This window comes from Pleurodeles waltl, chromosome 1_1, assembly GCF_031143425.1.
Source record: "Pleurodeles waltl isolate 20211129_DDA chromosome 1_1, aPleWal1.hap1.20221129, whole genome shotgun sequence".
Taxonomy (NCBI): Eukaryota; Metazoa; Chordata; class Amphibia; order Caudata; family Salamandridae; genus Pleurodeles; species Pleurodeles waltl.
In genome coordinates this window covers 19096025-19114996 of record NC_090436.1, presented here as the reverse complement: position 1 = coordinate 19114996, position 18972 = coordinate 19096025, and the positions used below count along the sequence as shown (strand labels likewise).

At 50.1% G+C, this 18972-nt stretch overlaps 1 protein-coding gene across 1 annotated transcript in view; it reads left to right on the top strand.

Moving 5' to 3' along the window:
- LOC138255404 (dedicator of cytokinesis protein 2-like) overlaps nucleotides 1-18972 on the top strand; it is a 1984107-nt gene that overhangs the window by 1923206 nt on the left and 41929 nt on the right. The window contains exons 43-46 of the mRNA XM_069205837.1: nucleotides 5007-5088; nucleotides 12959-13043; nucleotides 13129-13215; nucleotides 17745-17921. Of these exons, the coding sequence (XP_069061938.1) occupies nucleotides 5007-5088; nucleotides 12959-13043; nucleotides 13129-13215; nucleotides 17745-17921 (431 nt within the window). The remainder of the gene's footprint in view (nucleotides 1-5006; nucleotides 5089-12958; nucleotides 13044-13128; nucleotides 13216-17744; nucleotides 17922-18972) is intronic.

The window sequence follows — 18972 nt, the reverse complement described above, 5'->3', positions numbered from 1 at the left end:
AGTGGCCCCTTTAGGGGAAGTATCGGCCTCTACTTCTGCCATTCTGAAAGGACTATCGATTGATTGCTTGTCATGGAGAATTTAATTAGTTTTGTTTATTGTTGACAACTCTGGGGATTTATGTATTAATATATATATAAGTACAAGTACAAACACATTGTACCTAAAGATCCTCCAAATACCGGTGCAGTGGCGGTGATTAAGGGCCAGATGTAGCAAGCAGTTTTGCCCATTCTGTGTCTATGGGAAAATGTGTTTGTACATATGGCCCTGAGTGCAGTAAAGTGCGTAAGTGCTATATACAAAGCATATTTACCAAGCTTGGGGCTGATGTGAATATACATTTCAATAACACAACTCAGAATCAGAGTATGGCGTGACGTTTCAACCCCAATAAGCATTATTTTTGAAACAGGGTCATCGTCAGGTGTGCCCGGTCTCAAGGGGCGCATCCAGATGTATGGGCTACCTAACTTCACGTCACTTTCAGGAAACCTTACCTTGTGTTCCTTTTAGGGGGCTTCAGCCAGGCGCAAGTAAAAAATGCGATAAAGAAACTTTGTGCTATCAATGTCAGCAGATCACTCGCCGTTGGCCAGCCATAATTTGGGATACTTGCAGCCCCAAATCATTGCTGGCCAACAACGAGGCTCTAAATTATTGCTGACCAACCATGACCGATTGCAGCTCTAAACCAAAGCTGGCCAACCATGACCGATTGCAGCTCTAAACCATTGCTGGCCAACCATGACCGATTGCAGCTCTAAACCATTGCTGGCCAACCATGACCGATTGCAGCTTTAAACCATTGCTGGCCAACCATGACTGATTGCAGCTTTAAACCATTGCAGGCCAACCATGGCCGATTGCAGCTTTAAAGCATTGCAGGCCAACCATGGCCGATTGCAGCTTTAAACCATTGCAAGCCAACCATGACCGATCGCAGCTCTAAACCATTGCAGGCCAACGATGACCGATTGCAGCTTTAATCCATTGCTGGCCAACCATGACCGATCGCAGCTTCAAACCATTGCTGGCCAACCATGACTGATTGCAGCTCTAAACCATTGCTAGCCAACCATGACCGATTGCAGCTCTAAACCATTGCTGACCAACCATGACCGATTGCAGCTCTAAACCATTGCTGGCCAACAATGACCGATGACCGATTGCAGCTTTAAACCATTGCTGGTCAACCATGACCAATTGCAGCTCTAAACCGTTGTGGGGTTGAGACTCTGGTGGATGAGATGTCTGGCAGGCTCTGCCCAAGACCTGAGCTGTGGCCTAGGTATGATGCCAGAGTCTGGAAGAGGGTGCCATCTTGTGGGGCTGAGATATGATGCCAGAGTTTGGAAGAGGGCGCCGTCTTGTGGGGTTGAGGCTCTGGTGGATGAGATGTCTGGCAGACTCTGCCCAAGACCTGAGCTGTGGCCTAGGTATGATGCCAGAGTCTGGAAGAGGGTGCCATCTTGTGGGGCTGAGATATGATGCCAGAGTCTGGAGGAGGGCGCCATCTTGTGGGGTCTGAGGGTCTGGATGGATGAGATGTCTGCCAGGCTCTGCCCAAGACCTGAGCTGTGGCCTAGGTATGATGCCAGAGTCTGGAGGAGGGCGCCATCTTGTGGGGCTGAGGTATGATGCCAGAGTCTGGAGGAGGGCGCCATCTCGTGGGGCTGAGGTATGATGCCAGAGTCTGGAAGAGGGCGCCATCTTGTGGGGGCTGAGGTATGATGCCAGAGTCTGGAGGAGGGTGCCATCTTGTGGGGTCTGAGGGTCTGGATGGATGAGATGTCTGCCAGGCTCTGCCCAAGACCTCAGCTGTGCCCTAGGTATGATGCCAGAGTCTGGAGGAGGGCGCCATCTTGTGGGGCTGAGGTATGATGCCAGAGTCTGGAGGAGGGCGCCGTCTTGTGGGGTCTGAGGGTCTTGGTGGATGAGATGTCTGCCCGGCTCTGCCCAAGACCTGAGGTGTGGCCTAGTTATGATGCCAGAGTCTGGAGGAGGGCGCCATCTTGTGGGGCTGAGGTGTGATGCCAGAGTCTGGAAGAGGGCGCCATCTTGTAGGGCTGAGGTATGATGCCAGAGTCTGGAGGAGGGCGCCATCTTGTGGGTCTGCGGTATGATGCCAGAGTCTGGAAGAGGGCGCCATCTTGTGGGGCTGAGGAATGATGCCAGAGTCTGGAGGAGGGCGCCGTCTTGTGGGACTGAGGAATGATGCCAGAGTCTGGAAGAGGGCGCCGTCTTGTGGGGCTGAGGTATGATGCAAGAGTCTGGAAGAGGGCGCCATCTTGTGGGGCTGCGGTATGATGCCAGAGTCTGGAAGAGGGCACCATCTTGTGGGGCTGAGGTATGATGCCAGAGTCTGGAAGAGGGCGCCATCTTGTGGGGCTGCGGTATGATGCCAGAGCCTGGAAGAGGGCGCCATCTCGTGGGGCTGAGGTATGATGCCAGAGTCTGGAGGAGGGCGCCATCTTGTGGGGGCTGAGGCTCTGGTGGATGAGATGTCTGGCAGGCTCTGCCCAAGACCTGAGCTGTGGCCTAGGTATGATGCCAGAGTCTGGAGGAGGGCGCCATCTTGTGGGGCTGAGGTATGATGCCAGATTCTGGAGGAGGACGCCATCTTGTGGGGCTGAGGTATGATGCCAGATTCTGGAGGAGGGCGCCGTCTTGTGGGACTGAGGAATGATGCCAGAGTCTGGAAGAGGGCGCCATCTTGTGGGGCTGAGGTATGATGCCAGAGTCTGGAAGAGGGCGCCATCTTGTGGGGCTGAGGTATAATGCCAGAGTCTGGAGGAGGTCGCCATCTTGTGGGGCTGAGGTATGATGCCAGATTCTGGAGGAGGGCGCCGTCTTGTGGGACTGAGGAATGATGCCAGAGTCTGGAGGAGGGCGCCATCTTGTGGGGGCTGAGGTATGATGCCAGATTCTGGAAGAGGGCGCCATCTTGTGGGACTGAGGTATGATGCCAGATTCTGGAAGAGGGCGCCATCTTGTGGGGCTGAGGTATGATGCCAGAGTCTGGAGGAGGGCGCCATCTTGTGGGGCTGAGGTATGATGCCAGAGTCTGGAAGAGGGCGCCATCTTGTGGGGCTGAGGTATGATGCCAGAGTCTGGAAGAGGGCGCCATCTTGTGGGGCTGAGGCTCTGGTGGATGAGATGTCTGGCAGGCTCTGCCCAAGACCTGAGCTGTGGCCTAGGTATGATGCCAGAGTCTGGAGGAGGTCGCCATCTTGTGGGGCTGAGGTATGATGCCAGAGTCTGGAGGAGGGCGCCATCTTGTGGGGGCTGAGGTATGATGCCAGATTCTGGAAGAGGGCGCCATCTTGTGGGGCTGAGGTATGATGCCAGATTCTGGAAGAGGGCGCCATCTTGTGGGGCTGAGGTATGATGCCAGATTCTGGAAGAGGGTGCCATCTTGTGGGGCTGAGGTATGATGCCAGAGTCTGGAGGAGGGTGCCATCTTGTGGGGCTGAGGTATGATGCCAGAGTCTGGAGGAGGGCGCCATCTCGTGGGGCTGAGGTATGATGCCAGAGTCTGGAAGACGGCGCCATCTTGTGGGGCTGAGGTATGATGCCAGAGTCTGGAAGAGGGCGCCATCTTGTGGGGCTGAGGTATGATGCCAGATTCTGGAAGAGGGCGCCATCTTGTGGGGTCTGAGGGTCTTGGTGGATGAGATGTCTGCCAGACTCTGCCCAAGACCTGAGGTGTGGCCTAGTTATGATGTCAGTTTCTGGAAGAGGGCGCCATCTTGTGGGGTCTGAGGCTCTGATGGATGAGATGTCTGGCAGGCTCTGCCCAAGACCTGAGGTGTGCCCTAGTTATGATGTCAGAGTCTGGAGGAGGGCGCCATCTTGTGGGGTCTGAGGCTCTGATGGATTAGATGTCTGGCAGGCTCTGCCCAAGACCTGAGGTGTGGCCTAGTTATGATGTCAGATTCTGGAAGAGGGCGCCATCTTGTGGGGTCTGAGGCTCTGATGGATGAGATGTCTGGCAGGCTCTGCCCAAGACCTGAGCTGTGGCCTAGGTATGATGTCAGAGTCTGGAAGAGGGCGCCATCTTGTGGGGCTGAGGTATGATGCCAGAGTCTGGAGGAAGGCACCATCTTGTGGGGCTGCAGTATGCTGCCAGATTCTGGAGGAGGGCTCCATCTTGTGGGGTCTGAGGCTCTGATGGATGAGATGTCTGGCAGGCTCTGCCCAAGACCTGAGCTGTGGCCTAGGTATGATGCCAGATTCTGGAGGAGGGCGCCATCTTGTGGGGCTGAGGTATGATGCCAGATTCTGGAGGAGGACGCCATCTTGTGGGGCTGAGGTATGATACCAGAGTCTGGAAGATGGCGCCATCTTGTGGGGCTGAGGTATGATACCAGATTCTGGAAGAGGGCGCCATCTTGTGGGGCTGAGGTATGATGCCAGATTCTGGAAGAGGGCGCCATCTTGTGGGGCTGAGGTATGATGCCAGAGTCTGGAAGACGGCGCCATCTTGTGGGGCTGAGGTATGATGCCAGAGTCTGGAGGAGGGCGCCATCTTGTGGGGCTGAGGTATGATGCCAGAGTCTGGAGGAGGGCGCCATCTTGTGGGGCTGAGGTATGATGCCAGAGTCTGGAGGAGGGCGCCATCTTGTGGGGCTGAGGTATGATGCCAGAGTCTGGAAGAGGGCGCCATCTTGTGGGGCTGAGGTATGATGCCAGATTCTGGAGGAGGGCGCCATCTTGTGGGGTCTGAGGGTCTTGGTGGATGAGATGTCTGCCAGGCTCTGCCCAAGACCTGAGGTGTGGCCTAGTTATGATGTCAGATTCTGGAAGAGGGCGCCATCTTGTGGGGGCTGAGGTGTGATGCCAGAGTCTGGAGGAGGGCGCCAACTTGTGGGGCTGAGGCTCTGGTGGATGAGATGTCTGCCTGCCGGAGTGTAATGCTAAACGCCAACTCAGGTTGTACCGGTCCCTCGATGCTTGTGTGTTTCTCTGCCCTTCACTGCTATGTCCTTGACCTCTCACCTCAGACATCCAGTGCTTCACGGTGCAGCCCGTCCTGGAGGAGAAAGAGCGCTTCAAGAACAAAATAGTGCCGGAGCAGATTGCAAAGTAAGTCCCTCTGACCTTCCTCTGATAAACAAAGTCTCCAGGGCCTCCCTGAAGTGGGTGTTTGTTTAATGAGGCTCTTGATGGAGCAAATGTCCATTGAGTCTTGGCGCTCTAATATTGGTTAATTTCATTTACTCACCTTTACCCTATATATTCATTAAGCCTTACTCCTAACTTTCCGAGTTTGTCTTCACCATATACTTTTAGAAGTTTTCTCCATTTGTGTTTTTGAAGTTTAAATATTTTGCACACTTTGGGCCAGACGTGTCATTAATTTGAATAGCGATTACCTGATTGCAATTCTCTGCAAATCGCAATTAGGTAATTGCTATTTTTATTTACGAAACTCCATGAGTTTCATTTTGCGTTTCCTAATGGATCGCGAATCGACCTACCTCATTAATATCAATGAGGCAGGTTGCAATTTGCGACCCATTAGGAAACGCTAAAGTCACAGAGATGGTGGCCTTCTGGGGTCAACAGACCACCGTGTCTGTAGTAGGTTTTATATAAAGCAATCTTTTTTTTATAATTCGGCCCTTTTCCTTAAAAGAAAACAGGATGCATCACAAAAACAAAATTGACAAGTTTTCTTTTCATTTTCTAAGAGCAGGAAATGGCCAGTGGGAACACTGCCTGCTCTTAAAAAATGTTTGCACCCCCATTGGCAAAGAGGAAGGGGTCCCCAAGGATTGCAGCTCGGCGTGCCGAGAGTGTCCCTTCCTAACAAGGACTCGCACCGCCATGTATGATCGTTTTGCTTTTCAGCAGTGCTGCAATGTGCAGCCCACATAGAAGGTGGAAAACGCCTCTCAGAATTGTTTTTCAGCAGGAAGGTGCCCCTTTCACAAAAGCAATTCTGCCAACAACGCAGGCATGCACCGTGGTACAAGGTGTGCCTGAGTTGGCACTAGGCAGCCGATTGCGCACCAGCGCGGGGGAAAGCACAGGAATGCACCATATTTCATCAATACGGTGCATTCCTGCCCTTTCACATTGGCGCAGGGCAGTGCAGCCAGAAGACCTGCGGTGCGGCCCAGTGCCAACTCCCCATAAATGTTCCCTTTACTGTGTGGGATTGCAAGATTCCTACAATGCATTGCTTCAGCTTCTACAGCACTGTCACTGCTGAGAACTGCACACCCTCTCACACAGCACTTTTTGGGGAAGAAAATCCGTAATTAGAGCCATGTTCAGCAGCTATTGCAAGAAATCTTGTAAATAGTTGATTATATGACTCTTCCTAATTCCCTCTGATTTAGTATTCCAAGCATCTAACTCCAACAAGGGTCCATGCATAATCCTTTCAAAACAGGCCATGTACGACCACTACTCAAGGAAGGTGCCACGTACGACCACTGCTCAAGGAAGGTGGCACATACGACCACTACTCAAGGATGTGCCATGTACAACCACTACTCAAGGAAGGTGTCACGTACGACTACTGCTCAAGGAAGGTGGCAAGTACAACCACTACTCAAGGAAGGTGTCACGTACGACTACTGCTCAAGGAAGGTGGCAAGTACAACCACTACTCAAGGAAGATGCCATGTACGACCACTACTCAAGGAAGGTGCCACGTACAACCACTACTCAAGGAAGGTGACACGTACAACCACTGCTCAAGTAAGGTTTCACATACGACCACTGCTCAAGGAAGGTGCCACGTACAACCACTACTAAAGGAAGGTGCCACGTACAACCACTGCTCAAGGAAGGTGCCACGTACGACTACTGCTCAAGGAAGGTGGCAAGTACAACCACTACTCAAGGAAGGTGTCACGTACGACTACTGCTCAAGGAAGGTGGCAAGTACAACCACTACTCAAGGAAGATGCCATGTACGACCACTACTCAAGGAAGGTGACACGTACAACCACTGCTCAAGTAAGGTTTCACATACGACCACTGCTCAAGGAAGGTGCCACGTACAACCACTACTAAAGGAAGGTGCCACGTACAACCACTGCTCAAGGAAGGTGCCATGTACAACCACTACTCAAGGAAGGTGTCACCTACAACCACTACTCAATGAAGGTGCCAATTACGACTACTACTCAAGGATGCGCCATGTACAACCACTACTCAAGGAAAGTGCCACGTACGGCTACTACTCAAGGAAGCGGCCATGTACAACCACTACTCAAGGAAGGTGTCACGTACAACCACTACTCAAGGAAGGTGCCACTTACGACTAATACTCAAGGAAGGTGCCACGTACAACCACTACTCAAGGAAAGTGTCACGTACAACCACAACTCAAGGAAGGTACCACTTACGACTACTACTCAAGGAAAGTGCCATGTACGACTACTACTCAAGCAAGGTGCCAAGTACAACCACTACTCAAGGAAGATGCCACTTATGACTACTACTCAAGGAAGGTGCCATGCACAATCACTACTCAATCAAGGTGCCACGTATGACCATTACTCAGGGAAGGTGCCACGTATAACTACTACTCAAGGAGGGTGCCACGTACAACCACTACTCAAGGAAGGTGCCATGTACAACCACTACTCAAGGAAAGGTGCCACATATCACCACTACTCAAGGAAGGTGCCACGTATGACCACTACTCAAGAAAGGTGCTGCGTATAACTACTACTCAAGGAAGGTGCCACATATGACCACTACTAAAGGAAGGTGCCACATACGACCACTACTCAGGGAAGGTGCCACGTACAACCACTACTCAAGATAGGTGCCACATATGACCACAATGCAAGGAAGGTACCACGTAGACAACTACTCAAGCAAGGTGCCACATATGATCACTAGTCAAGGAAGGTGCTACGTATGACCACTTCTCCAAGGAGCTGGTGATGACCCTGAACTAACTAAATATTTAGGCCAAATGCAGGCCTCCTGTGCTTCTCAGAGAGGCTGCTGACAACTCTATGACAAAAGAGACGCTCGCACACTAGTGTAATTCGACTTGTCTTCAGCGCTTGGTACGCCTGAGCTCCTCAGACAGCTGCATGAAAGAACAGTCATTAGTAACACAGTCGTTAACTGGGTCAGACATTGCCTCACAAACAAACTGTATGAGTCAAAATTGCTAATTTAGGGGCATATTTATGAGCCCCTCGCTGTGCCGTTGCATCAGTTTTTGTGGCGCCACGGTGCTGCAGACCTTTCAATCATATCCATGTGGCCACGCAAAGTCCCTTTGCGTGGCTTTGAATGGCCTCGTAGATGGGGCGTAAGGCAATGCAGCGCAAGTCTCTACGGTGCCTTTCTCTGCATTAGGGAGGCGTTTCATGGGTGCTCCAGTGGGTGTTCCCACACAGCACCCCTGGATTCAATCAATCAGTCAATCAATCAAGGATTTGTAAAGCACGGCTAACTACCCATAGGGTCTCAACAGATTCTACAGCTCTCCAGATTTACAAGACCACGTAAACCTGGCGACGTGCCAAAACCTTACAACTCCCCAGGAGAGGTGCAACAAAGACAGATATTTGTTTTTCTCCTCGTTGTTTCGTCTTTCTATGTTAGAAAGAGGAAACACATCTCTGGATTGATTTTGTGCAGGAAGGTGTCCGTTCTTGCACAAAAGCAAACCTGCATGCAAAAGAGGCACCCTTGCACCATGGTGCAAGTGTGCATGTGTTGGCGCTAAGCTGCCGAAACGGGGCCAGCGCAGTGGGAAAGGACAGGAATGCGCTGTATGCCAGAGATATGGCGCGTTCCTGCCCTTTCACTTTGACGCCGGGCAGCGCAGGAACGTGACTTGCTGCTCTGCCCTGTGCCAAATCCCCATAAATCTGGACCTCAGTTTGTAAACTCAGTGCATCAGCTTTCGGTGTGGCACAAGGCCCGATCATTGCCCCTATTTTCTTCAATTCATACATTGAACAACTTGGTGAACCTCACAGGAGCAGAGAATCTCATTCATCCAACACGCGAATGACACGCGGTACATCTGACAATGAGCTGCACAAACTAACCTTGTGCATCTCTGAAGGACAGGGATAGATGAAACATGAAATTATAATTTAATCCACATTAAGCAGGATTCCTTCTCCTCGTTCCCAAGCAGAGCTGGCAATGCCCGCTTGAGTGGACAGATCTCTTGAAGGGCGTTGGTCTCTCACCCAGAAATATATCCACCACAAAATCCTGGTCAAAGCTCACCCTAGAAGATCATGCCAAACATGACTAGAAGCGCAACTTACCTACTTAGGGTCATGAGCACATTTGAACACTACAAGTAATCCTTGGCAATCTCATGGATAGGACATGGGGAGACCATATTAAAATGCCTCCCCAAGACCTGACTCTCGGCTCCTGAAGAAGTCCTACAATCTGCTGCCTCGCTCATGTCTGAAACCGGGAAATATGGCCACATTACATCTGTTTTGCCCTCCCAGAATTGGTAATCTCCTGAAAAGTGTCACACTGAAGTTATCCTTCTCAGGTGCTCTCCCTGGGGATTCCTCTTAACCCATATTTATCTCACTGCAAGTCCTAGTAAAACTCCAAGAGAAGTGTAAAGTGCTACGTGTTACATATCACGGGCAACATAAAGGTGAACATTCCGCATATCCGATAAAAATAAACATGCAATCATTTCAGGGATACGGTCCTACTCACTATAGCCTTATAGCCCACTTCCCAGGGCTATACCAGTTGTTAAAGGCCCGCACCCGAATTACAGACCTGAGCCGCAGGCAGAAGGGCTATAAGCCTATTAGAATATTCCACCCACTGACGGTGAATGTTCAAAATTAAAAAAGGTGAAACATGTAGACAAACATTGGAAAGTTGGAGCTCCGGACCTATATCAGACATTCTAAGCCTAGAGCCATTCCATTGTCTTCAACGGAACTCCCAACATTCCAATGTTCTAATATAGCCTTATAGCCCTCGGTAGCTGGGCTATACGGGCCATTAAACGCCTGCTCTAGAGTTAAAGGCCTGAGCCGAAGGCGCGGGCCTTTAACAAGGAAGCAGGACTTTAATGCCGGTATGGCCCAGCTACGGATGGCTATAAGGCTAGTAGAACATTCCACCACTAGAGGGCCTAATGTTCTAATAAATAAAACAAAGGCCTCACGGAGCCCGAGGGGATTTCAAGCCCGAGAGGATTTCAGGCCCGAGGGGATTTCAAGCCAGAGAGGATTTCAGGCCAGAGGGGATTTCAAGCCTGAGGGGATTTCAACAGCTGTGAACAAAAATATTGGAATGTTGGTGCTCCGGGCTTCTCCCCGCCATTAGAAGCCCGGAGCACTCCCCTGTTTTCAATGGAGCTTCCAACATTCCAATATTCTAATTATACTTGTAACATTTATTGACCTACATCGGATCTGCTGTTGTCTACTGATGGTAACGTGTGAAAGACCTGTTTCCAAACATATTGCTCTTTCAGAAGTGTACATTACGTGAAACTCCTTATCACTCCAGATGAGATTCTGCTATGTGCTCTCTAAAAATAAATAAATAAATAGACATGTATTTACGATTGTATGGATGATAAACCCAGCTAAATATTGTACAGAGTCTGGGCCTCTTGCCAGATACACTCCTGGAACATTTCTATCATTAACCATGTCTATCATTAAACCTGGAACACATAAATGTTTTTCTATAACCCATCAGGTCCATTTTACAACTTCTTGGAATATAGCCCTCATATTTCAGTGCAGGGCTTTTGGCTGTGCTCAGCGTGGGGGTTGGCCACAGGACCTGCAGCAACCCCTCATTGGCAGCAAGCCCATGCCACGCATGGCCAGGCCGTGCACCCAAACCTGCACAGGCAGCCAACCCCTACCGCACACAGGCTTTGGGGCTTTGGTCTGTGGCCAGGCCCTGCATGCAACCCCCCGGAGGCAGCCACCTCCCTATCCCCAAAGCCACTATTGGCCCTCAGGACTCCATCCCCCAGGCCAATTGTGGACATGTGGACCTCATTTCCCAGAGTCTATCCTAATTATAGGTGGGTGCCCTGGTGCTCGTCCAGGGCACTTGCCAATCAGCAAGTTGGGAGCTGCAGGGGGTGCCCCAGGGCCTCCAGGGTCCCACACAGCCTCAGTTGGCTCCCTTCTCCCAAACTGTGGGAGCCGGAATTGCTCACGCCAGGCAGAAGCAGCCATTGTTCTGTGCTCCCACTGGGCAGGAGCAATCTGAGTTTCTTTGCCCGCAGGAGCGTGGGCAGGGAAACAGAAGTCAGCTCCCACCATGTGGGAGCATTTTTGAAATCTCCCACGAGGTGGAAACAGACCTGCCTTACCTGCCCATGCTACTGCAGGCATTGATGGAATGTGTGCTCCCACCCAGCAGGAGATTTAAAAATGCTCCCACTGGATTGAAGCAAGCATATGTTTCCCTGCCCTCACTGAAGCGGGCAGGGAAACTACTGTGTCCTGAGGTGGCCTTCCCAGGACACAGTAACTGAACCGGCCTAGGGCCTTTACTGGCTCAGGGAGTGGGGTCCCTATACATATATACAGTTGTCTACATGTATATGAGTTGTCTACATGTACATGTCTCTGCTGTTTTTTGAGGATTTCTGAGCCACTCTCGGCTGAGTTGTCTAAATGTAAATGTAACCCCCTGCCATCTGAACATGTCTGAGCCTGTGTGCTCAGCTGTCTACATGTAACCGATCCACTGTCTGCTGAGAAGTCTCTTGTAGCCTCTCTGCTGTCTGAACATGTCTGTCCCCCTGTCTCTTGAGCTGCCTGCATGTAACCTCTCTGCCGTCTGGACTTTTCTGTTCCCCTGTCTGCTGAGAAGTCTCCATCTAGCCCCTCTGCTGTATGAGCATGTCTGTCCCCCTGTCTGCTGAGCTGCCTGCATGTAACCTCTCTGCTGTCTGAGCCTCTCTGACCGCTGTCTGCTGAGAAGTCTCCATCTAGCCTCGCTGCTGTCTGAACATGTCTGTCCCCCTGTCTGCTGAGCTGCCTGCATGTAACCTCTCTTCTGTATGAGCCTCTCTGACCGCTGTCTGCTGAGAAGCCTCCTTGCAGCCTCACTGCTGTCTGAACATGTCTGTCCCTCTGTCTGCTGAGCTGTCTACGTGTAATCTCTCAGCTGTCTGGGCCTGTCTGACCGCTGTCTGCTGAGTAACCTTCTCGTAGCCTCCCTGCTGCCTGAACATGTCTGACCCACTCTCTCGTGAATGGTCGACATACAGCCTCGTTGCTGGCTGAACATGTCTGACCGCTGTCTGTATGTATGTAGGTATGTATGTATCTATGTATGTATGTACGTATCTATGTATGTATGTATGTATGTATGTACGTATCTATGTATGTATGTGTGTGTGTGTGTGTATGTATATGGTATTTCTATAGCTTACCTACCCATAGTCAAGGACGAGCATAAAGTCAACGAGTAAGGAGAGAGGTTGGTGGGTTGAGGATGGTTACTGCAGTGTGATGTAGTCTCCTTAAAAGAGGTGAGCCTTCAACTCTTTCCTAAACTGGAGCAGCGTTGGGTGGTCCTGATGGATACGGGATATTGTTCCAGATCCTTGGCGCATAGATGGAAAGGGCCTGTTGTCTTGTTTTTTTCTTTTTTACACATCTGTGCAGTCTGACGGTGTCCTGGCTGCGGTTGTGCTGAGAACCACCAGAGATGTTGAGCTTGTCTGCAACATAAGCAGGATGGCTTTGTAAATGATGCGGCTGGTTTTGAAGGTGGTGGGGATCGGCACGTATGATCATTTTAGTGGCAGATTTGATCTTTTACCCCATCTTTCTGAAGCTGCCAAATCGCATCAGGTGCTGGTGGCAGAGGTTGGCATCTGCTAACTCTCACCAGGTTTGGTGGCAGGGACAGTCAGCTGCTAACTTTCCCTGTGCACCAGTCCATGTACATGTTCTCTTGGTAATTCTCTCATTCCTTTTGCTCTTTTTAAAAGTTTTTACAAAGCCAACAACGTGCAGAAGTTCAGCTACTCACGACCCTTCCGCAAGGGGCCCAAAGACCCCGAGAATGAGTTTGCGGTAAGTAAACTGTGAGCAGTTGCATTGAACAAGGCTTGTTTGTGTTCCTGCTCTCATTGGACCCTTCCTTTCTCTACCATTCCAGACCATGTGGATTGAGCGGACCACCTACGTGACCGCCTACAAGCTCCCCGACATCCTACGCTGGTTCGCAGTGGTCAGCATGTCTACGGTGAGTGCACCCCAATGTTACATTTTATCCCTGCCAGCACCTCCTTTTTAAATTAAAGAACCTTTATTTAGAGATGGAGGGGCAGGTTTATCATCATTTCACACAGTGCAGTGCAGCAACACGCCTTGTTGTGCTGCGTGAAAGCGCTCATACAGGGCATTTCTGGCCTTCCTTGCACTGGCGCACAGTGTGCTGCCTTGGGCCAACGCAAGCACCCTTGCACTGCAGGCAGGAATGCTTTCTGCAGGAAGGGTCACCTTCCTGCACAAAAACAACCCTCAGAGCCATTTTCTTCTTTCTAAGAGGCACACTTAGAAACAGGAAACAACGAGGGAAGGCATAGCATTTTGAGGCATTCCCAGGTAGCCTTGGAAGAAGCACAGAGTGATCAAGAATGTCTTGTTTGAGAACAGAGTGCTGGCCTAGGCGAAAACAGTTAGATAAACGGAAAATAAAACAAGACCGTAAAAATTGTTATTGTAACAATAATAAGACAAAGCTGAATAAAATATATCTAGGTTAAAGTGCACCGCGGCCTAGTGTGCTAAAATAACGTGCATGGAGCTAAAACTAAAATGGCTACACAATAAGCTGTTCATTGGACCAAAGTATACAATATATAGGGATGGTACCAGGAGGTCGCCTTTAATGTCTACAGCTTCACCCCCCATCCTCTGCCTTGTCTAAAGCCTGAGTATCGGGCAGGTAAAATGTTATTGGAGCTGAGGGGGTGACATGGTGCTCTTGTATTTTTCTTAAGAAAGGGAGAGTCGAGACGGGTCTGCAATGCGTCAACTTTAAGGGGCATATTTACAAGCCCTTAACGCCTCCTTGCGCCACATTTGCACCATTTTTTTTACACTAATGTGGCGTTAGGAATGTATTTTTGCTGCGCCAGATTTACAAAGTGGTGCAATGCATGCATTGCGACAGTTTGCACCTCCTTGAGCCAAATTATGCCTGTGCCAGGCATAATGTATGCAAGGGGGCGTTCCGGCACACGGAGGCCTGAAAAAATGGCACAGTGAAATCTACAAGATTTCACTGCACAATTGTTTCCGTCATTTTTAACACCTGCTAAGAGTGCACCGTATTGTAAATATGGCACACCCATGGGGTCGTTAGGTGGGGCAGGGGCCACGCAAAAAACTGGTGCATCAGTGCTGATGCAGCAGTTCCTTGTAAATCTACCCCTACGTTTCATCAGCTGTGAAGTTACAACAGCTTGCTTCAGTTCACGAGATACAGCGTTTCATGGGAGGGAGGCGTATGTGCATCTCATGATATCTGAACCTAAAGTAGACATTTCGTATTTGCTGGTAGATGCTGGCAGGCTTTACTGGGAGATGCTGACCGTCTGATATCTCAAGATCACTGATGGCATGATGAGGATTGGGCGGTTGGAAGGCTTTGTAGCCAGACACATAGCCCCATGTTTATGGGGAATTGGAGTAGGGTAGTGCACATGTCCTCTTGCTGTGCTGCCCTACGCCAATGTGGAAGGTCCAGAACACACTGTATTTATGAAATATGGCGCATTCCTGTACTTTTAGCCAGCGCTGGTGACCTCTTGGTAGCCTAGCGCCAATTCAGGCATCCTTGCACCATGGTGCAAGGGTGTCTGCATTGAATTGCAGCATTGTTTTTGTGCAGGAATGGACGCCTTCCTGCACAAAATCAATCCTCAGAGGAATTTTCTTCTTTCCATGCGCATGAAGAGTGGACAAAACAAGGAGAAATAAATATTTTTCTCCTTGTTACTTCTACCTCAGGAGGCGTACGGCTTTGGAGCTTCCCCAGGTTGAGGTGATTTTGTAAATCTGTGGTAGCGTCAAAACCCATGGGTGTTGTGTGGGAAAACCCACCGCAACGCCCTTGGAACAACCCCTGAAGTATTACCCTCAGTGGGGCAGGTGAGAATGGGCTATTGACTTCAGGAGTAAGTTCACACCTTTAATCATGGACAGTGTGTGATCTAATCCATTGACCTACAGTCGGTAGTCATGCACACACGTTACAACCTGTAGGTATTCAGTTACAAGATCTACAGGGTAGCTAACTCTTCATTCTCACCCTGTCAGGAATGCCCATAGGCATCTAGCAGGGCAAGCCTTGGCACCTGCAGGAGTCCACCCACCTTCACCACGTGTGACCTCCAGGACCTCCTCTGGGTGTCACCCTAACCAGGAGACCTTCCAGAGATTCTTTTATAGCAGACGCCCCAAGTGCCCCAAATACCTGTATGGTGACAGATTTGGTGAGTTACACAACACTTATGTGTGCAAATGAATATTTAACATCCTGCATACTTGCACGCGCTGTCCTTACACACGCTGTATCCCACACAAGCATCTGCCCTTTTTAATTGGCTGCAAAGTGTGATGATGTCTTACAGAGGGGGCTCAGGAGTTGCCCAGATGACTTCCTTTGGTTTGTCCTTGTCTATTGTTCAGAGGGATGGTTCCTATTGCCAGATAAGTTGGACTTTCTTTAATGCAGGTGGAGAATGCCCCAGATCATTGCATTATTCTGCTATAGAAGCAGCAACTGAGTCCCTTTCTTCCGGGGAGGCATCTGAACTCTTGCAGCTTAGGGAAGGGTTCTTTGCCACATGGCTGCTAGCCTCCCCTGGTCCTTTGAATCAAGTGACTTCTGTGGGGTTGTCTGCTGCGAGTCAAACTCTTACAAATGTTGAGTGAACTGATGGATTTGGAAAGGGGTGAGCAGAAATGCCGGGTTGCAGGCGTTGTATTTTTAAGTTTTGGGGAGCTTCACACAGTGAATGGCCTTGCTTTTGGTGTTGACATAACCCCTGGACGTTTCTTGGTGGTTTCTGGAAAATCCTAAATGAAACAATATAGAGAAAATATACTGAGAAACGAATAAAAGACTGGAAACATCATAGATTTTCAGGGGAAAACAGCAAGAAAAGGCAATTGTATTAAATAGTGCTTCGGCAGTGCAGACCAGACATACAGGCCAGGAGTACATATCAGGAATAAAGACCAGGGGGCTTACTTATGGGGAATTGGAGTAGGGCAGTGCTGCAGGTCTTCTTGCTGTGCTTCCCTATGCCAATGCGAAGGGGCAGGGATGCTCAGTATTTATTCAATGAGGCACATCCCTGTCCTTTCCCCCTATGCTGGCGCACAATCGGCTGCCCAGCGGGAATGCAGGCACCCTCGCATCATGGTGCAAGGGCGTCTGCGTTGTTGGCAGGATTATTTCTGTGCTTCAAGCGGCACCTTCCTGCACAAAACCAATCCCTAGAGGCATTTTCCTCTTGTAAAGTGTGCTGCAGAATGCAGCACACATAGAAAGAGAAAAAATGGGGAGAAATAAAGATCTCTCCCCTCATTACGCCTCCCCTCGGGAGGCGTAAGGTTTTGGCACCTCCCCCGGTTTATGTGATTAAGTAAATCTGGGGCAGCGTCTAAACCCATGGGTGTTGCGTTGGAAAACCCACCACAATGCCCATGGAACTGCTCCCTGACGCATAGTAAGGAAACACAGGCCCAGATTTATGCCAAAGTGGTGCAGCGTGGTGCTGTGCCAAAAATAGCAGTGCCACGCTGCGCCACTTTTGAAACACAGGGATGCGGCGTATTAACAGGAATACGGCGCACCCCTGCGTATCCCCCTAAGCCAACGCAGGCATCCTTGCATCATAGTGCAAGGGTGTCTGCGTTGAGGGGATAGATTGTTTATGTGCAGGAAGGTGTGCCTTCCTGCAAATAAACAATCTATAGTGGCGATTTGGCACTTCTATGTGTGCTGCAAAATGCAGCACATATAGAAGTACCAAAGCGTCATTTTGGAATGATTGTTTATGTGCAGTACAATCGTCCATGTAGGACGCAGCACACATAGAAAAAGCAGAATGCAGCACACATAGAAAAAGCAAAAAACGAGGAGGAATAAAAGAATTCCTTGTCGTTTTGGCATGCTAATGCTACACCTGCGGTGGCGTGTGTTTTGGACGCTGCCACAGATTTACGATTTCTCGTAAATCCTGGGCAGCGTCAAAAGCAATGGGTGTTGCGGTGGAACACCCCCCGCAGCACCCATTGTGCGCCCTCTGAAGCGGAAAACGGCATCAGAGGGGCCCGTATTTACAACGAGGCTTAACGCCACAAAAAGTGGTGTTACATTTCCTTGTAAATATGGAGCAGTGGTTAGCGCCACTGGAGGGTCATGAAAAGTGACGCTTCGCTGACGCTAGGGGTTGTTAAATATGCCCCACAGTGATTTTTACTGCTTTGTCTTACTCAAAATCTATGAGGCCATTCAAAGACACGCAAAGTGGCCTTGCGTGGACTTGTAGATATGGTTGGCTGACAGAAATGTGGCTCTCTGGCAGCGCAAGCCTCTCGTAAGTAAGCCCCCAGGAGTGCAGAACAGGAGTTCAGCTCCTGGGTACGGATCATCGGGTGAAATGTGCTGCAAGCGTTGTGTGTTAAGCTTACATGGGCTCATGCTAATCCACATTTACAAGACCCCCCATAATCCCTCTTCACCTCTGTCCACAGAGCACGGTGAACCCCCTGGAGAATGCCATTGAGACGATGAAGAAGACCAACGACAAGATACTGGCTGAGATCCAACGACATCACACAGACCCGCATCTTCCGATCAACCCCCTCTCCATGCTTCTGAACGGTATAGTGGACCCCGCTGTCATGGGGGGCTTTGCCAAGTACGAGACGGTAAGTGATGCATCTCCCGTACCCCGTTATCTCCTCAACAGCCTTCTCTTTAGTGGTGCACCAACACCACCTGATGCACCTGTCCTTCAGCCCAGCAACCTCCAATGGAATCTGCTCAGAATGATAGAATGTACCTGACAGTATCTCCCACACCTTTCCCTCCATCAGGGGCCTGCAGTGGTGCCCGGACAACAGGACTTTACTAACCTGGTAGCACCCGCGCAGGAGCCCGGATAAAATCACCACCTGCAGTTCACACTCCCAGTGACCACTTCAGGAACCTGTGAACCAGGCAGAACCACGCAGGAGCCCGCGTTGGACCCAGCGGGGAAATTAGTGACTTCTCCTAATGAATACAGAGTCCAGAAAAACGCCCTTATATTGCAACTGTTTCACCTCCTCTCACCAGGGTCTTGTTGGGGTTGGCTAGGTATAGGAGCACATCATCTGCATATAGCGATATACGGTCCTCCCCTGTGAGGGTCCCGTCTCCAGCCCTCAGTCTGTGCATCACTTCACATCCATTCCTCCAGAGGCTCCAGTACTCAGAATTTTTTTGTCGAAAAGCCATTTTTCTAAAACCGTAAACAAATAGTCAAAGGCTTTGTGCGTATCAAGGGAGGCCACTGCCAGCGGTAGGCTTAGTTCCCTAGCTGCCACTGTATTACTGTGCAACCTCCTGACATTAAATCGTGGCTCTAGGGGGCATAAATTCATTCGGACCTGGAGGAACCAACTCCAATATCACTCCTCTAAACCAATTTGCAAGAGCTTTTGCCAATATTTTCAGGTCTATATTCAGAAGAGAGATAGATCTGTAGGAGTCCCATCTATCCAGCGGTTTTCTGGGTTTTAGAACAGGCACCACCGTTGCCCTCCGCAAATCTTGAGGGAGTTCACCCCTTTCATAGGCTTCGGTGTACATCTTGTGGTGCAGAGGTACCGGTTTTGTGGATTCATTCCCACATTGTTGCTGCTCTGCTTCCAAATTTCACAATGAATACCGGATATCTGCGTGCGACCCCCCACATCATCGCTTCCACGGCTTCAC